At 35.8% G+C, this 24377-nt stretch overlaps 3 protein-coding genes across 5 annotated transcripts; 1 reads left to right on the top strand and 2 right to left on the bottom strand.

Annotated features, from left to right (window-relative positions):
- Positions 1–572: 572 nt before the first annotated feature.
- LOC141393704 (uncharacterized) lies at positions 573–9266 on the top strand. 3 transcript variants are annotated; one of them, XM_073967070.1, is made up of 3 exons: positions 573–779; positions 8496–8826; positions 8906–9264. In XM_073967070.1, exons 2-3 carry the CDS (start codon positions 8594–8596, stop codon positions 9228–9230), a joined length of 558 nt encoding a protein of 185 aa, XP_073823171.1. In that variant the 5' UTR covers positions 573–779; positions 8496–8593; the 3' UTR covers positions 9231–9264. The 3 variants fall into 3 exon arrangements, with proteins under 3 accessions (XP_073823171.1, XP_073823170.1, XP_073823169.1); XM_073967069.1 differs by having other exon boundaries at positions 8493–8826; XM_073967068.1 differs by lacking the exon at positions 573–779 and having other exon boundaries at positions 8277–8826; positions 8906–9266.
- Positions 1063–4193, bottom strand: gammaTub37C (gamma-Tubulin at 37C). The gene is made up of 5 exons (XM_073965102.1): positions 4039–4193; positions 3744–3946; positions 3098–3688; positions 1659–1793; positions 1063–1595 (listed from the first exon to the last, which is right to left on the bottom strand). The coding sequence occupies exons 1-5, from the start codon at positions 4085–4087 to the stop codon at positions 1209–1211; spliced, it is 1365 nt and encodes a 454-aa protein (XP_073821203.1). The 5' UTR covers positions 4088–4193; the 3' UTR covers positions 1063–1208.
- A 498-nt stretch (positions 9267–9764) lies between the features above and the next one.
- On the bottom strand, positions 9765–10917 carry Trax (Translin associated factor X). Its single transcript, XM_073965101.1, has 2 exons — positions 10156–10917; positions 9765–10090 (listed from the first exon to the last, which is right to left on the bottom strand). The coding sequence occupies exons 1-2, from the start codon at positions 10830–10832 to the stop codon at positions 9904–9906; spliced, it is 864 nt and encodes a 287-aa protein (XP_073821202.1). The 5' UTR covers positions 10833–10917; the 3' UTR covers positions 9765–9903.
- Positions 10918–24377: the final 13460 nt, after the last annotated feature.

The raw sequence follows: 24377 nt of genomic DNA, 5'->3' as shown, positions 1-24377 counted from the left end.
TTGGCCTAAAAATCTTTAAAAAATTAATATTTTTTGTCATCTTTGGTTGTTATTAGAATACCAATACCAATTCTACTAAGTCTTCCTTATCTTGGCTTCAACAAAATTAATAACAAATACCTAAAAATATAAATCAATTAGACGCCTTCATATAATCATCATTTGCCATAATGAGATAAGATGGGAAGACAAACCAATTTGTATTAGATAACATTAAGAACGGATGCCAAATAAGTCACATCAGACTTTTGCCACATATGGTCATAAAAATTATAAATTAGCTTCCTGATAACTATCTGTTAAAACTATTGTTCCAAAAGCATATTCTTTCACAAAACAATTCAATGTTTAAATGATTGAAATCTTGGGATTTTTTTGCAAACAACACCAAACAAATATCTGTGTATTTGGACAAATTCTTGACAATTTATGTTAATGAGAATTTGTTAAATGCAAGCATTTAGACATCTATATTTGGTGTAGATAGCACATATATATGACACTGTATATGCATATCGATCGTCGAATGGCATACTTCAATAAATTGTTTTGTCATATTTAATAAAAATGAAAGTATATTTGATTTGGAACATTTTTAGAAAAACTAATTTAAATTTCGGTGGACTTTATAAGGAAGAAGAACTTGATTTAAGTGGCAATCGTGTACCTGGCGTTACGGTAGAAGGGATCACAAATCTTAGCAAACAAAGTTTGCGCTTTTAAGTCTGATTAAAAATCAGAAATTGCTTCCAATGAAAACCTGAAATTTACCATAGTCGGTAAGTCTACCTCTTACTTTACACTTCCCCTGCAGCCAAGTGTCATATTCCATGTCAGTATTGTTATTACCCACGCATCTTAATTAACTTCGATGATTTGGAGCCCGTTTTTTGTGCACTGCCGTTCTTAAACATAACGAATATGTATTAACGTATGTATGTATATTCAAATGCATTTGTACGTACCTCTCTTTGTATGTATGTACCTCAAATTTTATGAGTAGTTCATTAATAATCTGCCAACACATTTAGCCCCAATTATCGTAATAAAAATTAATCATAATCATTGTGTAAAGGTTATTATTGGCGTCTTTTTTGACAAATTTCATGATTTCTTGCACACAAATTTATGACCATATTGTACTTGAAAAAAAAAAATACATTACATAATAATATTCCATTATTTCGTTTAAATTTAGTTAAATTTCCCTATTCTCCACGATTCCTTGGCACCCATTGCAAATAGTTACTTTGCGTGGCCGCCTCATATTCCTGGGCCAAACAATCGATTACATCACGTGAATTATCCAATTCGGAGAGATCATCTTTGAACATATCTTCACGACGAAATTGATCTAAGAAAGCACCACGTTTACGTAACTTATCGTATTGGGCCAAAGCACGATTAAAAAGTGAGGTTATCCCCGTGTGATTAGCCATCATAAGGCCGGAAACTTTATGATTGCTCTGAACATAGGGAGAGCTACGCGATAGGGCTACCTGGATGCTGGCTGGTCCCCAGGGTATAAATTGTGCCAGTTTACGTTCACGTATACGTTGCAACGATTTGTGGACTTGGGTTGGATCAACTTCACCCTAGGAAGAGGAAACAAAATATGTATTCTATAATAGATATGGGTTGGAGATGTTGTTACCCACCTGTATGATATTCAAAATGGATATATAGCAATGATGATTTGTTTTATCCGGCCCTGATGACACCATCATGTTTTTGGGTTGTAATAAACGACGCATAACATCCAAGACGGTGGTCTTGCGCACATTAACATTGGTCTAGGAAAGAGGAAAAATTAAAAGAAATTAACTTAAGCCTTAAGAAGCACCCTTCCCTTTAAATATAAACATAAAAGGCACCCTTTCCATTAAAACGGGTCTTAAGAAGCACTATTTCCTTTGGAAAGGACCTTAAGAAGCACTATTTCCTTTGGAAAGGACCTTAAGAAGCACTATTTCCTTTGGAAAGGACCTTAAGAAGCACTATTTCCTTTGGAAAGGACCTTAAGAAGCACTATTTCCTTTGGAAAGGACCTTAAGAAGAACCCTTTGCAAAGGAAAGGGTCTTAAGAAGCACCCTTTGCAAAGGAAAGGGTCTTAAGAAGCACCCTTTGCAAAGGAAAGGGTCTTAAGAAGCACCCTTTGCAAAGGAAAGGGTCTTAAGAAGCACCCTTTGCAAAGGAAAGGGTCTTAAGAAGCACCCTTTGCAAAGGAAAGGGTCTTAAGAAGCACCCTTTGCAAATGAAAGGGTCTTAAGAAGCACCCTTTGCAAAGGAAAGGGTCTTAAGAAGCACCCTTTGCAAAGGAAAGGGTCTTAAGAAGCACTCTTTGCAAAGGAAAGGGTCTTAAGAAGCACCCTTTGCAAAGGAAAGGATCTTAAGAAGCACCCTTTGCGAAGGAAAGGGTCTTAAGAAGCACCCTTTGCAAAGGAAAGGGTCTTAAGAAGCACCCTTTGCAAAGGAAAGGGTCTTAAGAAGCACCCTTTGCAAAGGAAAGGGTCTTAAGAAGCACTCTTTGCAAAGGAAAGGGTCTTAAGAAGCACCCTTTGCAAAGGAAAGGATCTTAAGAAGCACCCTTTGCGAAGGAAAGGGTCTTAAGAAGCACCCTTTGCAAAGGAAAGGGTCTTAAGAAGCACCCTTTGCTAAGGAAAGGGACTTAAGAAGCACCCTTTGCAAAGGAAAGGGTCTTAAGAAGCACCCTTTGCAAAGGAAAGGGTCTTAAGAAGCACCCTTTCCATAGGAAAGAATCATAAGAAGCACCCTTTCTAAAGGAAAAGGTCTTAAGAATCACTCTTTTCAAAGGAAAGTGTCTTAGGAAGCACCCATTCCAAAGAAAAAGGTCTTAAGAAGCACCATTTCCTTTGGAAAGAGGCATAAGAAGCACCCTTTCCTTTGGAAAGGGTCTTAAGAAACACCCTTTCCTTTGGAAAGGATCTATAGAACACCTCCGAATGAACTTCTAAGACCTCCGGAAGGACTTCTATCTATAGAAGACATCCAAATGTAATTCTTTTTATAGGTGACATCCATAATGTCTTCTATCTAAAGAAGACCTCCTCTAAAAGATCATATATCATTACTTACATCATTATCCGTTGTCAACGGTGTATAGCCGGTCATCAGGAAATGCAGCTGTGGCGTTGGTATCAGTGGAGCCGTCAAACCAATCAAATTATTATTCATATATGAAGGATAACGCAGCGTCGTTGTGCTAACCGACATTATCGTAGATACCAAAGTATTGATTTGTGTAAATGTTGGATTTTCAATATGTAAACGATCCGAAGCAATACGATTCAGGGCTGTATTATCCAACACCACAACGCAATCAGCACAATTTGTTAAACGTTTCAATGTCAACAGCGAATTGTAGGGTTGTACGACAACGTCACTTATTTCATCTTGATTTGGAAAAACACTATAGGTTTGCAATAATTTCTTGGGGAAACGATCTGATAAACGTTCCAACATATAAGAACCCATTCCGGAACCAGTACCGCCAGCAATGCTATGGCACAAAACGAAACCCTCCAAGGAATCACTACCATCTGCCTCACGATCTATAATATCGAATACCTCTTCCTGTAGCTTTTCGCCTTGACTAAAGCCCGAGGCCCAATTATTGCCAGCACCACCACCATGTTTGGAGAGATACACATTTTCGGGATTATAGAGCTGAAAGGAAAAAATATCTCATTAAATGAAGTGGAGTGCAAGAATATGGTCTTACCTTTGCATACGTCGATGTCATAATGGTGTGTATTACACGTGGTTCTAAATCCAAAAGCACAGCTCTTGGTATATAATGATTGTCGTCGGCCTGATAGAAAAACACATCTTTACGATCCAGTCCATCGGTGGTAAACTCTTCCAACATGCCCGTTGGAGAAATGCCATGTTCCAGACATAAACGTTTCCAAAATTCAAAACCAACTAAATGGAATAGTTCAAATGAATGGAGTTCATGGAATTCATTAATTAATAGGGTGTAAAATTTTTTAAGGGGAGAATAGAAGAAAGCTCACTTTGATTTCCACATTGTCCTAATTGCAATGTAATTATTTCACTTGGCATTTTGCAGGATTGAAATTTTTTCTTTTCCCTCGGAATTTGGAATTTATAAACAAAACCAACCAAATATAAAACAAAACACCAACGAATAAAACAAAAACAAAAAATGCCGTTATAAATCAAATGTTGTCAATGAAATATAAAAGAAGAGATAAAGAGTGTTGCCAACGACCACAACACTATTAGCTCCGTTCCAGTACTTTTTTAATGGTAAAATGTGCAAAAGAGAGAACCGTCAAACAATTGTTCAATTCACACATTTTTCCAACATGTACGAGATCGGAAAAACGGCAGAAACGTCAAAAAACTGGAACAAATGTCAAAGTCGGCATGTCAGCCCATAGGAAGCCGGCAAACATGCTGCACATTTTTGCTCGCTCAAATTTGTCGTGTAAAAAGTTTCTAAAGAGAAAGCCATTCAGCGCCATTTTTGTTCAAAGAGAAGTGAACATTTTGAAAAATGTGCAAAATGTGTTAAATGTGTAAAAACTTTTTAGTTGTGGAACGAAGCTATTGTGTGTATACAGAGTTGTGTTTGGTTTACATTCGGCTTCGTTTCGTGATTTCAAAGGCTTTTCGTGATTTCGCGCGAAATCAAGCAAAATTTATCATGATTTCGCATACAAAAATGAAATCATCTCATTTCGTGATTTCAGCGAAATCAACATCGAAATCACAGTACACATGATATACAACCTTGCTTTTGCCTAAAAAAGTACCAAAAGTTGCAACACTTTTGACGTATGACAATAAACAAGGTAGATGTGCGAATTGCTGCAACAAAAAATGTTAGTATCAAAATTTGTAAACAATGTGAAAAAATATTAAATTACTTTGTTACAATGCTATTTTTCATTGTGTTCCCGTACTTTTTTAATGGTAATTTTAGAAAATAGAGCGAATTGTCAAATATTGCTTCCCCATACAAATTTCCTAAAAAATACGGGAACGGAAAAATGACGGAAATTGCAAAAACTCCAGCAGAAATGTCAAAATTAACGTATCAGTTATAATATTAGATACCAATGAACATAAGAACATGCTTGCTGCTGGTTTCTACTAGGCCAAAATTTTATGGCAGAAAACAGGAGAAGAGGGTGTTATTCGTCGCTATTTTTTTTAAAGAGAATTGCAAGTCTTGCTAGATTTCGGTATACGGGAACGCATTTTTAGCACTAAACGGAAAAACTACTGCAAGTACTAATATTTTGCAGGTTCTGAGCACAACTTTTATCTATCAGAATTTATTATTATGATGTCTCAACGATAAAATCTTTTTTTTTTTTTTTTTGGTACTATACACAATTATTACGATATATAGATAATTTTACGATAATTTTCGAAATAAAGTTGTAAAGTTCTATATTGTCTTATATTTTTGATGTTTAATTCAATTTACAACAACTTGTTTTGAAAATTCATGTTCGCTCAGCTGCGCATATGCATCTACCTTGATCATTGCGATATGTTTGAAATCAACAAAAAAATAAGTGTAAACACCGGGGTGTATTTCAGGATTTCGTGAAATCCAGTGGATTTTGGAGCGCAAGTGTAAACTTGGCATTAGTCTGTTCCTTTACTTTTGAAAATTGTAAAACCGGCAAAAGTAGTAAAAGTTGTAAACTACTCACATTTGAATTGTATGGTGTCTGAAGTAAAGGAACGCTTTTCGGGTAAAAAGTGGTAAAACTTGAAGACTCTTTCAGGTAAAGGAACAGAGCTAGTACATGCACGATGAGGTGGTATAGTCACACGACGATTTTGTCTTTTAAAGGTGTTTTTTTTGGTTTAAGAAATACCCCAGTAATAAGTTAACATCTATGTATGCAGTTAAAACAGTACAAGTACAGCGAAATTAAATTTTTTCTATGAATTCCTCAATGAAATTTACAAGAGAGCTAGTAGAAAAAGAAGCGCTCCATTTTGCCTCCCAATACGCAGCTAAGAAGCACTCCATTTTGCTTCCCAGCACGCAGCAAGGAAGCACTCCATATTGAATTCAAAGGGGGTTCTATGTGATGACTAGACAGCGGAATTTTATGAAACCCCTATTTTTGGTCCGATTTATGTCAAATTTTGGGACTGGGCATATTTTTGACTTCTGATTACATTGCAATCGAAACATATGACATATGCAAAATTATGCAAAATGCATAAATTTTTGCATATGCAAAATTCATGCATTTTGCATATTTTCGTATGCAACAAATATTTCAATAATAGGTACATGAAGACCTGAACCTAAACCGACAAATGTTAGGTGGAAAGTTTTTCGCCCCCAAGGAAGATTTAATACCAAACTTCAGCCATTTCGGAGGGATATTGAGGGCACAACCTTCAAAATACCAGAAATCTGTAGGTACTGTTCTATGGGGGCTATATGAAGAAGTGAATCTATACCGACAAATTTCAGGTGGAAAGTTTTATATCCACAACGAAGACAGAATGCCAAATTTCAGTCATGTTGGTGGGATATTGAGGCCCCAACCTTCAAAATTCCGAAAATCGGGAGGTACCATTCTGTGGGGTCTATATGAAGACGTAGAACTTTGCCGATACATTTCAGGTAGAAAGTTTTATACCCCCAATAAAGACTTAATACCAAATTTTAGCCATTTCGGAGGGATATGGAGGGTACAACCTTCAAAATACCAGAAATCTGGAGGTACCGTTCTATGGGGGCTATCTGAAGACGTGGACCTATACCGACAAATTTCAGTTGGAAAGTTTTATACCCGAAGCGAAGGCAAATGGCCAAATTTCATTCATTTCGGTGGGATATTGAGGCCACAACCTTCAAAATACCGAAAATCCGGATATACCATTCTATGGGGGCTATATGAAGACGTGGACCTGTGCCAACAAGTTTCAGGTGGAATGTTTTATACCCACAACGAAGACTAACTGCCAATTTTCAGTCATTTCGGTGGGATTTTGAGGGAACAACCTTCAAAATACGAGAAATCCAGAGGTACCGTTCTATGGGGGCTATATGAAGGCGTGGACCTATACCGACAAATTTCAGAAAGTTTTATACCCACAGCGAACAAAAATTGCCAAATTTCAGTCATTTCGGTGGGATATAGAGGCCACAACCTTAAAAATACCGAAAATCGGGAGGTACCATTCTATGGGGGCTATATGAAAAAGTGGACCTGTGCCGACAAATTTCAGGTGGAATGTTTTATACCCCCAACGAAGACTTAATACCAGTTTTCAGTCATTTCGGTGGGATATTGAGGCTACAACTTTCAAAATACCGAATATCGGTAGGTACCGTTCTATGGGGGCTATATGAAGACGTGGACCTATGCGCACAGATTTCAGTTGTAATGTTGCATACCCCTAACGAAGACTTAATACCAAATTTCAGCCATTTCGGTGCGATATTTAGACCATAAATCCTTGAATATATTTTTGCATAAGGTTTTGCATATGCTCATTTTATGCAGATATGTACGAATATGTCAAAATATGCACGATATGCAAAATATGCAAAAATTTCTGGGCCTAATTCGTTTTATTTTGTAATAAAACGAGTTTCTGTCTAATCAGATTTTCTCTACGACCATCCTAACCATATATGCATTTGCATAGGATTCCGCGGTCTAGTGATGACGTGATTTCCTGTCATCTTTTGCATTGGTTCAAACGAAGTCGTGAAAGATCCGATCTTTTCATTAGCATTTGAAACCGTGCAAAGGAAGTCGTGAAAGATCCGATCTTTTCATCAGCATATGAACCCATTCCATCGATCCAATAAAGATGATTGGCCTGTTCCCGTACTTTATAAAGTGGTAAAACTCGTAAAAGTTGTAAAAGTCGCAAACGATTTTCATATAAATTTTGTGTACGGGAACGCAAAATGTGTAAAAGTGGTAAAAATTGTAAAAACTTTTTAGTTCTGGAACAGAGCTAATGTTTGTGTTTTTTATTTATACTGCTTTATATTTTCTTTTATATTTAACTAAATATGTTTAAAGTTATATAAGGTTTATTACTCATTACATAGTAGCATTTTGGCATTTGCAAATTTTCCAAAAACTAGAAAAATTGCATTGACATTTCTATTAATCCTGTAAACAAAATTAGCGAGCTGGGTATAGTTCCAATAGTTCATTTAACGGAATAATTCATATGAACCTATGCAATAATTATCAATTTTCTTATGTCTTCTTCTTGATTCCTCATACTCACCTATCAGTTTTGTTTTGGCTACTCATTTTTATCAGCAAAATTTGTTTTGTGTTGTTATTCGTGTCGTACGATGAACTCGTATTCACCAAAGTGAACCAATGTAAAAAGCGCCAAACTTTTCATTTCATTCTGTTATTGTTCACCGCGAAAAAGCAATTTATTTAATTTTTGATCGAATTGTTTAATTATCCTCGAAACATGTCAAATCCAGCAGCAAACAAAGAAACTGATGAGAACGTTGAAGAGAATTTTGTTAAATTTCAAGATTATGGTGAAAATGTTCGACAAGAATATGCGAAACGTTACACGGAGATGTGGAGTGGATTAAACGAAAACCATTTGGAACCAATTGCTAAAACTCTCATAGAAAGAGAGAAGATTGTATTGAAACATCGCGAACAAATAATCAATAGTGTACGCAATAATCTACAGAAACAAATGATAAATACATTGAATAATTTTTGGCAAAATGCTGGTGTTTCGGAGGCACTCATTTCATTGGAGATGTGTAAGGAGAAATTTCAGGCGTATGCGGGAAATAAATGGTATGTATTCGTTGTGATCAATAACACTGCGCGATTGTATTGTGTTCTTTACTCATTCACTTTTATGTCGGTATTATAGGAATCTGGAATTCAAAACTCCCTCCGAACGTACCCTACCAATACGGATGCAGTACAAGGAAAAACGTCTACGATATTTACAAGCTCAATTGAAATACCAGCAGAATCAAATGGACGAAGTGCTACAAGAAAATCAATCACTTCGTAATCAAATAAACGAAATAAAACAGAAACGCGTATATTTATTGGAGCTAATCAGAGAGTATCGTAACAAATTTGAAACAGCCACACCAGAAATTCTTGGTCTACAAATGAAAATATTGGAGATCGAGGAAAAGGAAGCGAATGGTGAAAATATTGAACCAAATAAGATGGCAGAAAGTTGAAGACAAAAATGTATTTATAAAAAATAAACAATTCTATAAAAACATCCGAAGGAAGATTATTTCAGGGCATATCTTTCCTTTACCCCTAATTCCAACGACGTATAGCACTTTCTGGGGAAATGTATACTTCACGCGATATGGGCCACTGAAGGAAAATTCTCTTGTTTAATGACCGGCAACTTAAAGAAAAATGATTAATGAAAAGAAAATTGTTCCCGAGTTACAAAATCATGGTCAGGGGCCGGCTACTAAAGGGAATATGCACATAATAAAAAAATTGGACTGTTCCATTATTTCTGATTGGAAGGGCATATTGTCCTCTATCGTATCTGTAGGAATTATATGGCCTTTTCATCTTCTATATGGAAGCACAATTCTAATGGGCCTCTTTATGTTGTTTCCATTAAAACATTTAGGTCCTTCGCAGGAAGGCCCGTGTATTATACAAGATGATAATTGGTTTCATATTACAAGGAAGGCCCGTGTATTATACAAGATGATAATTGGTTTCATATTACAAGGAAAACGTTTGCATTTTATAAAGACCTCAAGGTCAAATCATTTAATGAAATTATCAACTCAGTTTTTTTAAGTTAAAACAAGTAAAAAGAAAAACATTTGAAACTTAAAGGTAATTCATTGAATGTATCCATTGGAAATCCTGGCTTCCAAGTTAGAAAAATCCCTCGTCTATATCATCAGCAATGGATTTGCTATCGAACATGGCGCCCCATTTAGCTGCCTCTCCACCACGTACTTTGACATTGTAGCAAACATTTTCAGCCTTCAAGACACTTTGCCGCATAGTGTAAATTTTACGTGATAACTCACGGCAACGATGGACATTTAAACTGATGTAACTGCAAAAGAGGGAGAGAAATGAACATTAGAAAAATAATCTACAAAAACATTCATAGTGCTTTACCCTGTGAAAAACTTTTGCAAGACTTTACAACAAGACAAGCAGGTATCTGTTTCACCACTACCCAAAGAATTTATGCAACGACGCATAAGTTCGCCGGTGAGATCAGAAACACCCAAAATATATTCAGTAGGATCAACAAAGAATGACGTGTCCTTACTACCACCTCCGGCTTCGTCATCGCCTTTTCCCTCTTCCAACGACGAGGATGGATATGTCATCTTCTTCTGCAGTTCAATCCAATCAATCATTTCACCTTCACTTGTATTCTCTTCATTTTCAACATATTTTGTATATTCCATGAATGTATAGGCCTCGATAAATTCCTGCAGACCTGGTGAATAGGCTCCACGAAATTGATAAGGGTCATATCCATGTAGCTCTTCAGCTATGGCTTTAAAATTCTGATTAATGACTTTTTCCAAACGTGTCTGGGCTTCTTCCAATACTTTTTGCTTGTTATTTTTACGTATATCTATGGAATGCAGTAGGAAAATGATTCTCTTGGATTCAATGGTGATGTCTCGGCTCATCTTAACAATCCTTTCATAGCGATCGTGTTTAGCATCCAATTCAATAGCATATGATTGGAATGCTTTTAGCACTGGGTTATTTTCATCGATGATAGGACGTTCCTTTTTATTGTAGTTTTTCTTAAATTGACGACCTGGCCCCGGCATTTTTGAAGGATTTTTGTGCAAAATAAATCAATGACGAACGTAAACAATTCAGCTCAGTAGAGTTGTGTAGTTCCGGAACGAACTAGTTCTAAGGAACTATTCCGAACAAGGAACCATTGGAACTATATCCGGCTCTTTCATTTGTATAGTTCCTTTAGTTCATAAAGCTCCAGCCGTGCATATAATTCCATTCATTTGTATAATTCATTTTCTTTATTTAATTGCACGTAAATCACATCCTCGTTACATCGCTGCAATTTATTTACTTTTATGTCAATTCATCCACCAACAGATGAAAACAAAAAGAAAGGCTGACTTCATAAATGCAGTATTTACATTCCAAAAACTGACACAATCATAAAAAGACGATGTAAATATGATTGGCAACACTGACATTGTCAAAAAAGAGACGCGTCCAAGGCACATTGAATAAGGTAGCCGACAAATAGCAACAACAAAAGACCTCTTGTTATACACTTTAAATGTCAACATTTGTTATGTTTTATTATGAAGAATTGTTGTTGTATGTTGTTTACAACAAATTTTTTGACATTTCATGTTCAATCAGCTGGCATGAATCGGCTACCTTATTCAATGTGCCTTGGACGTGTCATTTTGCTGCATTCATGAACGCACACATTAGCTCTGTTCCTTTACGTTCAAGAATCTTCAAGTTTTACCACTTTTTACTCGAAAAGCGTTTCTTTACTTTATGTAAGCATACAATTGATATCAAGGTATATTTATTATAAGGTATGTATATGCATGAATTACAACAACTAACAAATTTACAAAAACAACATTGTTGTTATTGAAAATTAATTGTCAAAGAAAATATTGAATAATAGGGTCGTTCCAAAAAAATGTTTCAGGAAAAACATGAATACATTTTGAAAATTCTCTTAAATAGAACAAATTTGAATCAAAATGTAAATATAAAGCATTCTGAACTCTCGTGGGTAATTTTTGTTGCACGTTTAGGTTGAAAAGCAGTATTTTATGGTAGCAAATTTCGAAGTTTCAAATTTCATGAGTAGACCCTATTACATTTTGAAAACTAAATTTACAAAAAAAGTAAGAATACAGCTGATTGTCACTGCTACCTTACTAGGCGTTTACACCAGACAGTTTGTCTTCAAATACAACTCTGATTTACTAACACATACATACATTTGTCGTTTGTCTCCCTCTATCCATCATTTTTTCACAGACAGTAAGGAAGACAAATTTTTGGCATTTTTGTAAAAATAGGTGAAATAATAATTGAAAAGTGTTGAAAACAAAAGAACATGGACATAAACAAAATATGTGAACGGAAAATAAAAAGAAATCGACGAATTTCATTCAAAATTTTAAAACTGTTTTTGCAGTTGTCGGGACGCCTACGTCACACAGGCAAGTTGTGGGATTTTGACAATCAATACATGAACTCAACTGTCCTGTCATTTGTAAACGCAGGGTTATATAAATATGCCTTGATTGATATGAGAGCAGTTCACAACTTTTGCTACTTTTGCCACTTTTACAATTTTTAAAAGTAAAATTCGGTTTTTTGAAAATAAATTTATTCTATTGAATAATTACTGCAAATCCGCCATTTCTAATAGTTCCTTATGTATTTTTCCTGTTTTCTTTGCAAATGTCAGTTGGCATAACAGTACTAAAGAAATGTCAATTGGTGTGCAGTCCACTTGGAAAAACTGCAGAAATTCGGCAATTGCTGCGCAGTGTGATGTGTCGCGTAACATTTATGAACTCGCGACGATGTCAATAAAGAGACATGCTGCATTTATGAAGTCGCGACGATTTCATTTGACGCATCATACTGCATTTATGAAGTCAGCCAAAGATTCGTCGAACTACTTCACTCTCGGAACTATTTGGAACGAAGGAAGTAGAAAGAACGATGAAAGAGAAAGATTCACTAAACTATATCGCTCTCGGAACTATTTGGAACTATATTAAGGAACTAGTTCCTTTTGGCAAAAGGAACTTGAAAGATCTGAAAGATCGATCCGCTCCAGGAGCTAGATTGCCCAACTTTAGTCTTGTACCGGACTATGAAAATTTTCATGGAAATGTTTTGAGCTTATGGGTAAGAAGGGAGAAAGGGAGCTCCTTCACCGTTCTGATAATATTTTTGACCGTCCAAAACTGAGCTTTGACCGTCCAGATCTTGGCTTTGACTTCAAAATTCCGATTTGTTTATAGTTAATTATCACTCTAAGTATAGACTAATATGTTCTACCTACAGTTTCGCCAATATTTCGATAGCTTTTTCCATAATTTACCTAGAATTTTCCTTTTATAGATGCCACTTTCTTTGCCCTTGTTTTCCATTCTTGAAATAACTTTTTTTAGTAAAGAGTGCAAGCGACCTCACAGAATGACCAGGGGCCTAATTCTCGCATACTTGATCGAGTTATTTCGATCGATATTTTCAGTATTTGGATTACGGCATCCGTTGACGAATACACTTTCGAGTGAAATCTTGCGAGTTTATGCCCGCCACACATCTGCTGTCGAAATGACTATTTTTGTGGCAAAAACGAACGTTAATGAAACATTTTGCAATAAAACCAATCAACAACACATTACTAACATGGTATAAATAGAAAGGTATGACAGAGCTCACATCTGATTTCAATTTTTTTCTGAGTGTGACCGACTTTTGTCAATTTGAAGTTTTTATTTTGCGTGTGTATCATGGTATAATAAGAAAGGTATGACAGAGCTCACAGCTGATTATAATTTTTTTCTTTTGGTGACCAACTTGTGTCAACGTCATTTTGTTACGTTTTGTTTTGAATATTCCAATTTTGACAAATTCCAAAAAATACATACACACATTACTGAATATTAATTAAAAAAAAAGAATTGTAGTCGTAATAAACACAGAAACAATAACAGTGAGAAGATGCGACGTATCAAAATGGTCAAATGGTCATTTTTTAAATTCCTGGGGACTATAACCGTAGCTCTGAGGGGTCTGCTGGATGTGATATTAAATTTAAATTCAATAGCTCCAAATGTGAAGTCCAGTGTTGACAAGGACACACAATAAAGCGAAATAAAGTAACAATCAGATTGAACATTGCAGATACTATGGAACATGAACAAAGTAAACAAAGTTATGTCACGATATTAACTTCTATTTAACAATGTAACTTCTTATTGAATATAAAATAAAGAAAAAAGGTGAATCTTTAGCTAAATTCCCAATATATTTTTGATCGGATTTATTATTACAATGTGATCTTAACCTCCAATAAGAAGAATTTCACTTTCTCCATTTTCTGGCGCACGTTTGAGAATTTAAGTAGTCCTTGCAGCCGTAAAATGGTAAGCACGCCTGCAGGCTACATTTCTGGGGGTCGCTAGACAGCCATTAAGACTCGTCGTAAAAAACATGCGAGAGAAGTCTCCTTGTCACTTCCGGAGTTTCTGTGGTAAATATACATACATACATGTGCGCATGTGTAGGTTGTGGAAATATGAAAGCTGCTTTTCTTGACATTTTTCTTGCTAATGTTCTGTATTCTTACAAGGACTCGAATTTACAGATTGATAATTAACAGAATCCAATCTTTCACTTCATAAAACGAAGACTTCTCCTGACTTTATTGATACTTTTTCTTTTCTTCGTATTAGCCAACAGTTACGATCTTTAGCAGGGACATTTCTAGTAGATCCACATAAAAGTTATTGTCTTGTCCTGTAAATAAACCTTTATGAAATTTTAAAGGCAATTTCGAAGACTGAATATATCGTATTATTCATTTTTTAACACATTTCATTAATTTTAAAAATTTAATAAAATATGAAACAAAACAAACATTAACAAAAACAAAACTTGACGTTTGTCACCATAGACAATTTTGAAAGGAAGCGGGCATACGTGTAGGGTTGATTTTCCATAGTTTTTTCGAACCTGTTCTACCTTCCTTATTGTACCATGGTGTGTATGTGTTTGTTTTGAAAAATATTAAAAATGTTTTCAAAATAGACTCAAAAAAAATTGCAATGAAATCGTTAATTACAGAGCCGTTGTAGAATATATTTATCAAACTTAATTTGAAAATAAGTTTTTGACCGTGTTTCGATGTATATGTGAAAACAAATATTTATGTTTCATTCATTTTCGCGCTGTTTTAACGAATTGGATAAAATGACAAAAAATATCAAACAAACAAAGGCAACCTGTTGCATATGCCAGTATAACAATTCTGACAGGAAGCGGGCATACGTGTAGGGTTGAATTTCTATCGTTTTTTCGAACCTGTTCTACCTTTCTTATTGTACCATGATTACTAATGACTTTTTCCAGTAAAAAGAGTAAAAAACTAGACAAAAAGGGACTGTTTCTTAAAAATTAAAAATATATTTTTCGATGCCAGAATGCGATTTTTATACTTTTACATAGTGGAATTTATTTCGGATCACTATTACTTTTAATTTTTCACAATTTTCTATTATTTTATACAATTTTCATGTTTTCATTTCATTTTACGAGAAACTTGCCTCAAAACTACTTGTTTGTTATAATTTGTGTGTACCATATGTTTCACCGTTCGATAACCGTATGTATCGATAACTTTTTTAAATAAATTCGATCGTATTATGCCTTGTTCAGACTGACGGTAATTCGCTCTCTATTCGTTGTTCGACCCCAAATTACGAAATAATTACTTCATTTCCCATACAAAATTTTGAGAACGAACAACGATTTGTGTACATTGTTCAATTTAAATTACTCTCAGAACGACGATAAAATGTGTCCCATCTCTAACAAATGAGAGAATATATCGAAATAAATTAAATATGACAGGAAAAAAATAAAATTTAAAATGTATTGTTACGAATGTAACTGATAGTTTTAAGTTAGTTTAGTTTAATTTCCGTTAATTTAAAAATTTGAAATGTAACGTAAAGTTTTATTACGCAGTTACTTTATTTAAGCAACAACAACTGCCATGTAGAACTCTCTTCATTATTCTAGATGTTACTTTACCTTTCATTAATGTGCTTTTATTTTGTTTTGCCATAATCATGTAATTATCGTTTAGTTTCTACTTCTTGTATTTCGTGTATTTGTTTGTTGTTGTAATTACGTCATTACTGTGCTGGTCTACTTGTATGTATGTGAGTATGGTTGTTCGCTTAGTGGCAATGTGCGTCTGTGTGTTCGCTGCACAGATTCGAGAAGTTGCCAGATTACTGGATAATTCTAGACCAAGGAGATTTTGGATATAAATAGCGGTAGGAACGGCAACATGAGTGAGTTGTGCTTTAAGCGTTGAACTGAACAGATCGGTTAAATAATAGATGCGTGCTAACTAGAGACTTGCTGTGTGCTTTGTAATTAAAGTCGGTTCTGAATAAGTGTAATAAAGTAAATAAAGCATTGTAGAAACGTAATCTAAAACGAACCCTGTTTTATTTGGTACAAATCGTATCGGGGAATAAAACAACGTCTACACGGAGACTAGTTAAATCTAATTCCGTAACAATTGGTGTCAGCAGTGAGATTACGATCATCCTACAATGAAGCTTAAGGATCTACGAGTGGAAGACATGGTAGAACAAATACAAGGTAAAGTTAATACTACAACAAATACAACTCGAACAACAACCACAAAGGAATTTGTTTTTGTTTGTAAACCTTAGTGTCAACGTAAATGTAAACAAAACAAGGAAATGTCTATAAATTATTGGAATTTAAAAAACTAATAATTTTTCACATTTGATTGAATATTTTGGAAAACATGAATGAAAACTCGTTAGATTTTCAATTTGAATGTTCCATATCATTCCACTAAATGCATAATTTCTCGCAGAAAGTAGAATACTTGCAAAAATGTTTCGGGTCGCTGGTAATTCATTGAAAAAAGAGAAGCTGTTTCAATCATTTGCTTTTGAAAACAAAAAAGCACATGTTTATTAGGGCTTTATTCTTTTCAAGTTTAACAAAATTCCACACATATTAACAAATATTGTACCGCCTCTATAAGCGGTGTTTTAGTGTGCGGCATGTCGTTCGGACCTGGAGGAGGTTACATGTCAATGATATGAAGCCGTCTTTATGGGAAATAGTTTTTTTTTCTGATGAATAAATTTGTTCTTCAAAAATATATATCCCTAATATACATCGAACATAGAAATAAATACATAAAATGTCGAATGGAATTTGACACTAACACTACAACCCAGTTCAGTCAGCTGGGTATTGCTGCTACCTTTTCTTGTTCTACCATGAGTGGAAGACTTGAAGAAGGAGCTAAGTAAGTTGGAATTGTGTTCTACTGGCAACAAGGCCGAACTACAAAAACGCTTGTTGGAAGAGTTCGAGCGCCGTGGAATGAACATCGACGAATATGAGTTTGATATTAGAGATGAAACTTCAGACGCGGTTCCGAGTTATACGGAGGTTGCAAAAGTTATTGCAGTAACGTTGGCGAAGGAATTTAGTAAGAGAATGGAAGAGGAATCTATTGCAATAAATGAAAGCTTCAAATGTCTGACGGAGGAATTCGACGAAAAATTGGAAGAATTAGAGGCAAAAATCAGCGAAAGACTCTATAATATTACGCAAGTTATTGGAAAGCGATTCGAGGTTATGGAAAACCATTTAAAGAAATTGGATAGGCAATTTCTGGCCCACGACGAGAAGATTGTGAATCTGGAAAAGAAAATGTCTGAACTGGAAATCAAAGGAGGACCAGTGCGAGTTATTGATAACACTCTGAAAATCAAGCCTCCTGAATTCGACGGATCTACATCGTTTGATGTCTTCAAATTACAATTTGAGACGGTTGCTTCGAGAAATTCGTGGAACGATAACGACAAGGCGGTACGACTACTTATGGCATTGAAGGGCGGTGCTGCTGACGTATTACAGAATATTCCCGCCGCTTCTAGAAACAACTATGGAGATATAATTGCTGCTCTCGAACTTAAGTACGGTGGCGGACATAAGCAAGAAACAATGGTGAAACCTCAGGCTTGCAATGTGCGGAGGCTGGAAGTTGAGGACAACAATCCTCAGACCGTTGTCGAACTAATGAAAGATGCACTAATGCAGGTAATAGGTAAAGTGAAACGAAGGGCTGGCAAAACGAGAAGGACTTGCTACAACTGTCGGAAAGCTGGACACATTGCACGAGAATGCAGATTGCAACGACCAAGGACCAGATCCGCCTCACCGCCTTTGAAAAGCGAAGACCAACTTGTGGCTAAGAATCCGAAAAATGAGACATCAGGTGAATCAAAAAAAGTGAATTCCGTCAATCACGAAGCGCCGCTGGCAGATGATGAAAACGATGGTCCCACAATTTCTATAGCCATAGTCCAGCAGGAGAATCACAACTTAACGGCTAAAGGCTTCATCAATGGTGTATTGCGTACCTTGACATTGGACACCGGTGCAACAAAGTCCATTATTAGACCGGATTTGGTAAAAGGGAAGGTATTGCCGTTAAATGGAGTCAAATTGCGGACGGCCACAGGCGAGACTACAACGGTTCATGGAAAGGCCTACCAAAGGCTGAGCATGGGTAGAAAATCTGTAAATTTCGATTTTATAGTGGCCGATATTGTGGACGAAGTTATACTTGGCGTAGACTTCATGATTGCCTTCGATATCAACCTGGACATAAAGCACCGTGTGATGACTTGGTCCAATGTGGAAATACCGATTAATGTGGGCTACAAAGAGAAGAAAAGTATGTGTCGCCCAAGCGCAGAATTTGACGAAATCGCTGTAGATGTCCGTACGCTGAAGGTGGACGCCGCCGACCATTGGCCCGTAGGGAAGCGGAAAAATCCAGCAAAGAGGACGAGAAAGCGAAGATGTACGTCGAGGAAACGTCCATCGAAAAGCGGCCGTACAACAAGGAAGGACAAGTCCGATGAAGACCAGGTGGCACTTAGGAAGGTGACCACAAAGAAAGAAGGTATAACGTCAAGATTCCTGGAGAGAAAGCAACGTCCAGAAGAGCAGAAGTCCAAAGCTGACGCAGTAGAGGGTACATCTAAATCGGTTGCCACCACTACGGAACGAGAACTGTGTCTAGTCAAGAGGAACAGGCTTAAGCGGGAGGCAGTGTTACCAATGCCCATACCACAGAGAGGGAACTGTGCCTATTCGGGACGAACAGGCTTAAGCGGGAGGCAATGTTACGAATGTAACTGATAGTTTTAAGTTAGTTTAGTTTAATTTCCGTTAATTTAAAAATTTGAATTGTAACGTAAAGTTTTATTACGCAGTTACTTTATTTAAGCAACAACAACTGCCATGTAGAACTCTCTTCATTATTCTAGATGTTACTTTACCTTTCATTAATGTGCTTTTATTTTGTTTTGCCATAATCATGTAATTATCGTTTAGTTTCTACTTCTTGTATTTCGTGTATTTGTTTGTTGTTGTAATTACGTCATTACTGTGCTGGTCTACTTGTATGTATGTGAGTATGGTTGTTCGCTTAGTGGGAATGTGCGTCTGTGTGTTCGCTGCACAGATTCGAGAAGTTGCCAGATTACTGGATAATTCTAGACCAAGGAGATTTTGGATATAAATAGCGGTAGGAACGGCAACATGAGTGAGTTGTGTTTTAAGCGTTGAACTGAACAGATCGGTTAAATAAGAGCTGCGTGCTAACTAGAGACTTGCTGTGTGCTTTGTAATTAAAGTCGGTTCTGAATAAGTGTAATAAAGTAAATAAAGCATTGTAGAAACGTAATCTAAAACGAACCCTGTTTTATTTGGTACAAATCGTATCGGGGAATAAAACAACGTCTACACGGAGACTAGTTAAATCTAATTCCGTAACAGTATTAAAAACCCAAACATTTGTAGAAAAACTACAAAATATGAATGAAAAGTAAACGGTTCAACGACTAGTTTACATTCAAATCATAGCAAATTTTGTTTTCTCTTTCATTGCAGTTGCATTTCTTGTCTATCGTTTCAAATTCGCGTACAAATCTAGAAACCAAAATCAAATGCCTGCCAGAAAGTCTGTATACCAAAAGTTATTGTGGCAGGTCTCTCACTCTCTCTCTCGTTAATTTTTAAAATAGAAAATTTTGAAAATATACTGGAAACACCAAAATTGTGAGAAAAAGTAAAAAACATGAATAAAAATAATAGAATATAATATTAAATCGATATCTGAAAGAAGGATAAATATTTTTTCAGTTCATATCAATTAACATTACTCGTCTTTTGGCTGAAACTTTCTTTAAAATCAGTAAACAAAGACCATGAAAATATGAATCATGTTGCTATGAATTGTGTACCATGCCGTATGAACGGGTTAATTCGTGTACGTAATTATGAGAACGAACAACGTGATTCAAATGCTGGTATGAACATGGCACAAGGGAATCCAAAAATTTCGATCGTTCGTAATTTCATGGTACAAATACACAGGTAGCCGCATCGGCAATTGTTGGCAACATAAGATGTCAAAATTTGACATAAATTCAATGCAATTGACACATTATGTTACCATCAGCTGGCATGATAATGCTACCTGTATTATTGTACCATGCGTAATTTGTCTTCATGGTACAATAATACAGGTAGCATTATCATGCCAGCTGATGGTAACATAATGTGTCAACTGCATCGAATTTATGTCAAATTTTGACACCTTATGTTACCAACAATTGCCGATGCGGCTACCTGTGTATTTGTACCATTTTTGTCTTCAAACAAAAATTCGCTCGATTCTCTTATGTTACACGCTAAAACTTTCATACGAAACTTTCCCATTATTTTGGCGTTCATAGATCGAGTTCCATACAAAAGTAATTTTATGAAATTACTGTAATGGGGAACTCGACCTAAGAACGCCAAAATAATGGGAAAGTTTCGTATGAAAGTTTCAGAGTGTAACATAAGAGATAACGGATGCGAGAATTATACCCCGGTTACACTATTAAACCCACTGGGTTTAATAGATCCAGTGGGTTAATCTTTGCTGGTTACACTTAGCTTTTCGAGGATATAAACTGTCACCTGACGTTTGTTTACGTATACATACAAAATAACTAATAAAGTCGTGTGTTACACTTTTACAATTTCTCGTATGAGATATCGTCCCCTCTTTTTTGTATCATGGTATCAAGCGTACTTTTTGTTAAAAAAGTGTCTAATGTAAAAAAAAATAAATAATTTTATGATTTTCAAATAACTTTGGATTTATTAACTCCATAAAATCGCATGCGACCAATCGTAAACGTGTAAAACACGACTAACTCTGTTGCAAAAACAATTGCAACTTTTGGTACTTTTTGAGTAGAGTTGGATTTTTTTCGCACAAATACCGAATACAACACTGTATTTTTGGTGGATTTGTGCCGGATTTAAAATAAACCCAGTCGTGAGAGGATTTAATTTTTGTATGGCAAATCTGGTCAGATTTGACCAGATTAAGCAATAAATCCTCATGAAGTGGGTTAACCCGGCAAAAAGCTGTAGTGTAACCGTGCTATTAGGCCCCAGTTGTGACAATAAGTCTGTCTGGTTACTTTCCCAGCAAGAATTGTCCAGCAAGAACTTTCTCAGAGAGTAAGGGGTTTTTATTCTCTTTTGCTAGATAATTGTAAAAAGTAAACAGACACCTTCCCAGCAAAAACCAGCAAGCAATCAGCTGACTTGCCAAAACAGAACAATTTGTCCGCCAACAAAGGAAGCAAACACGTTGTATTTTATTAAAAATAAAAAAGAAAATGAAACAAAAAAGTATTTTTCCACTTTACAAATTTGTTCTCCATAAAACAATACAATTAGATTATGTTATTTCCACAATAAAATTGTTTTTAAGGTTCACAAACATAAATCAACAAAAAACTAAAAACGGCTGATTGATTGTTTTCAGGAAGAAGAAGAGCTTGCAAGTGCTTGCTAGAAGAAATTTGTCCAGCAAGAATTTGCAAGCTCTCAGTGAAAGAACTGTCAAAATGTCTCTCTCGAATCGCTCTCTTTTGCTGGTTTTTTGTGTTAACAGACGACTTCCAGCAACAATTGGTACAAATTGTTAAAAATTTTAGGGTAACCAGACACAGCTAATATTGAATTTTGACAACTAGTGTGATAACCAGCTGTTTTTGCCGCTGTACCTGTATTATTGTGCCATGGTAGATACTTTACCCGAGTTGATTGAGCATGAAATGAGGAAAACAATTTGTTCAATTCACCAAAAGATACTTCAAATTACCGCCAATTGAGTACACGTATTAAGCTGTAAACAGATACAACGTTTGGGTAAAGTTTTGTGTCGTTTTGGCCGTTTTTACACTGTTGGGCATGATGCCGAAAAATTCAAATTCATTTGAAATATTTTATTTTTTTTTATTTTATTATTAATCCATTTAATAATACTAAAGCCTTCAAGGCCAATAAATAGTATACAAAAACATTTTATGCTCAAAGTAGACTAAATTAACATCTATATATATTTATATTCATCAATTAATTAACAAAAGCAAATTTATTAATTTCTAAAGCAAAGGAAAAAGATTGGCTCCCCAGCCATAACTAAAAAAGTGAAAAATTATAAAACAGGATGTGAAAAGCAACAAGCGATTTATTAAAAAACGCACTCAAATAAGTAGAGTACTCGAAACATAAGTTCACAACAAGGATCATCGGAATCATGCTATGAGATATGAGGGCTTGGAGACAAAAAATGATTCAGTAGTTTCAATCGAAACGCATTGTTCGACTGCGAAAATATTCTTAGTTCCAACGGTAAATAATTCCAAATCCGAGCAACTCGTATCACAAAAGATTTCTCAAACCAAGAATTGCATATCCTCGGTATAATTATCTGCGTACTCCTAGGAAACAAGTTAAAAACAAACATGCTCGTCAGGTAAACTGGTGAACCCCTCCGAATAACTTTATAGAAAAAACATAATACCCTACTAGCCACAAAGTGCTCAAAATTCGCACCCAAAAAGTCCTTAACATAGTTCGAGACATGCTCACGACGTCTAATCCCATAAACATAGCGCACAATAGAATTTACAGTACGTTGCAACCTCAAAAACACCCGTTCCAGTGACCCAGAAATGACCTCTAAACCATAATTAATATGTGGCATAAGAAGAGCATGAGCTAACCTTTTTCTAACCCAAGGCGGTACGAATAAATTTGTTGAATACAACCTCCTTAAAGTCCCATACACCCTTCGCTGGACGAAGTCCATATGATGATCAAACAAAAGTTTATCATCAACAAATATGCCTAGAAACTTATGACAATCCACAATACTTACTGGACACTGGTCAAGAAAAATGTTGATTGTGTGGGTCTGGCTGCCAAACATAATGGCTTTGGTCTTAGCAGGATTCAATGTCAGAGCATTGTTCAGCGACCACTCCTTAACAAGAGAAAGATAGTGATTAACCGTACTTTCCAAACTAGATAGAGAGCTCCTATCCCCACTAAAAATAAGAAAAATAACATCAGCAAATAAAAGCGGTGTACAATTCACATCACAAACCGATTCAGCAAGATTATTTACATAAAGAATAAAAAGCAGAGGACCTAAAACAGATCCCTGCGGTAATCCACATGCAAGAGGTAAACTTTGCGAAGATCTTCCATTGTACGAAACAAATTGAGACCTCCCAACCAAATAAGAGGTAACGAGCTTACAAGCTGTTCCCGAAAATCCAAACTCATTCTTGAGTTTAGCAACGAGTAAAGGATGTGAAACCGAGTTAAAGGCTTTAGTAAGATCCAAAGAGACCACAAGAGTGCTTTTATTAATATTAGCATTGCTCCTAACTAAATCAGTGAAATACAAAAGCAATCCGGTGGTACTATAATGTCTGCGGAAGGCAAACTGACCATCATAAATAAATCTGGACACATAGCAAAGTATTTGGTCCTTCAAAATGTGCTCACACAATTTCGACAGAACAGGAAGTATAGAAATAGGCCTTAGATCATCAGGACCACTAACGACACTTGTCTTGGGTATTGGGACAACACGAGCACACTTCCAATCCAAAGGATAAGTTGAAGATGTCAATACAGAGTTAATAAAATCTAGAACATGACCCGAAATATATGGAAAAACTATTTTCAAGAAATCCACAGGTATCCCATCAATACCAATAGACTTAGATTTAATTTTATTAAGGGCAATGACAACATCATCTATACATACGCAATTAAAGGAAAACCCATTACTAGTAAAATCAGAAAAATGTTCACCAAAATCGATAACATTCGGCGACCCCTGAAAAACAAAGGAAGAGTTCATGTCATCAACATCAAAATCAAATGCCATACCATCATTACCCGTGAAACCGGACACCCTAAAAAACCGCCACAACGCTGTCGAACCCATCCCGTTAAATTTCTTCGAGTAATACTTCCTTCTTTCACGACGAATGATTGACTTCGCTTTGTTCCTATATTTACAGAATGTCCTCCAATTACCTATACTCTTATTCTGATAGTAAGAACAATAAGCTAGGTCACGAAGGGAACGAGCCAACTTAATAGGATTCGTATTAATCCAACTA

The sequence above is a fragment of the Musca autumnalis genome, unplaced genomic scaffold (assembly GCF_047663935.1).
Source record: "Musca autumnalis isolate F117 unplaced genomic scaffold, ASM4766393v1 scaffold_2, whole genome shotgun sequence".
Lineage (NCBI taxonomy): Eukaryota > Metazoa > Arthropoda > Insecta > Diptera > Muscidae > Musca > Musca autumnalis.
Note: the sequence above shows the minus strand (reverse complement) of the source record. Positions and strands in the feature narration are given on the sequence as shown.

What these genes read in the sequence shown, in the direction of transcription:
- Trax (XM_073965101.1), bottom strand. Translation starts at nt 10,832, where the DNA reads ATGCCGGGGCCAGGTCGTCAATTTAAGAAAAACTACAATAAAAAGGAA. An exon ending in TTGCAAAAGTTTTTCACAGG is followed by an intron (nt 10,091 to 10,155) that starts GTAAAGCACTAT and finishes CCTCTTTTGCAG; the next exon opens with TTACATCAGTTTAAATGTCC.
- LOC141393704 (XM_073967068.1), top strand. Translation starts at nt 8,480, where the DNA reads ATGTCAAATCCAGCAGCAAACAAAGAAACTGATGAGAACGTTGAAGAG. An exon ending in GCGTATGCGGGAAATAAATG is followed by an intron (nt 8,827 to 8,905) that starts GTATGTATTCGT and finishes TCGGTATTATAG; the next exon opens with GAATCTGGAATTCAAAACTC.
- gammaTub37C (XM_073965102.1), bottom strand. Translation starts at nt 4,087, where the DNA reads ATGCCAAGTGAAATAATTACATTGCAATTAGGACAATGTGGAAATCAA. An exon ending in AGGACAATGTGGAAATCAAA is followed by an intron (nt 3,947 to 4,038) that starts GTGAGCTTTCTT and finishes TATTCCATTTAG; the next exon opens with TTGGTTTTGAATTTTGGAAA. An exon ending in CGTTGACAACGGATAATGAT is followed by an intron (nt 1,794 to 3,097) that starts GTAAGTAATGAT and finishes CCTCTTTCCTAG; the next exon opens with ACCAATGTTAATGTGCGCAA.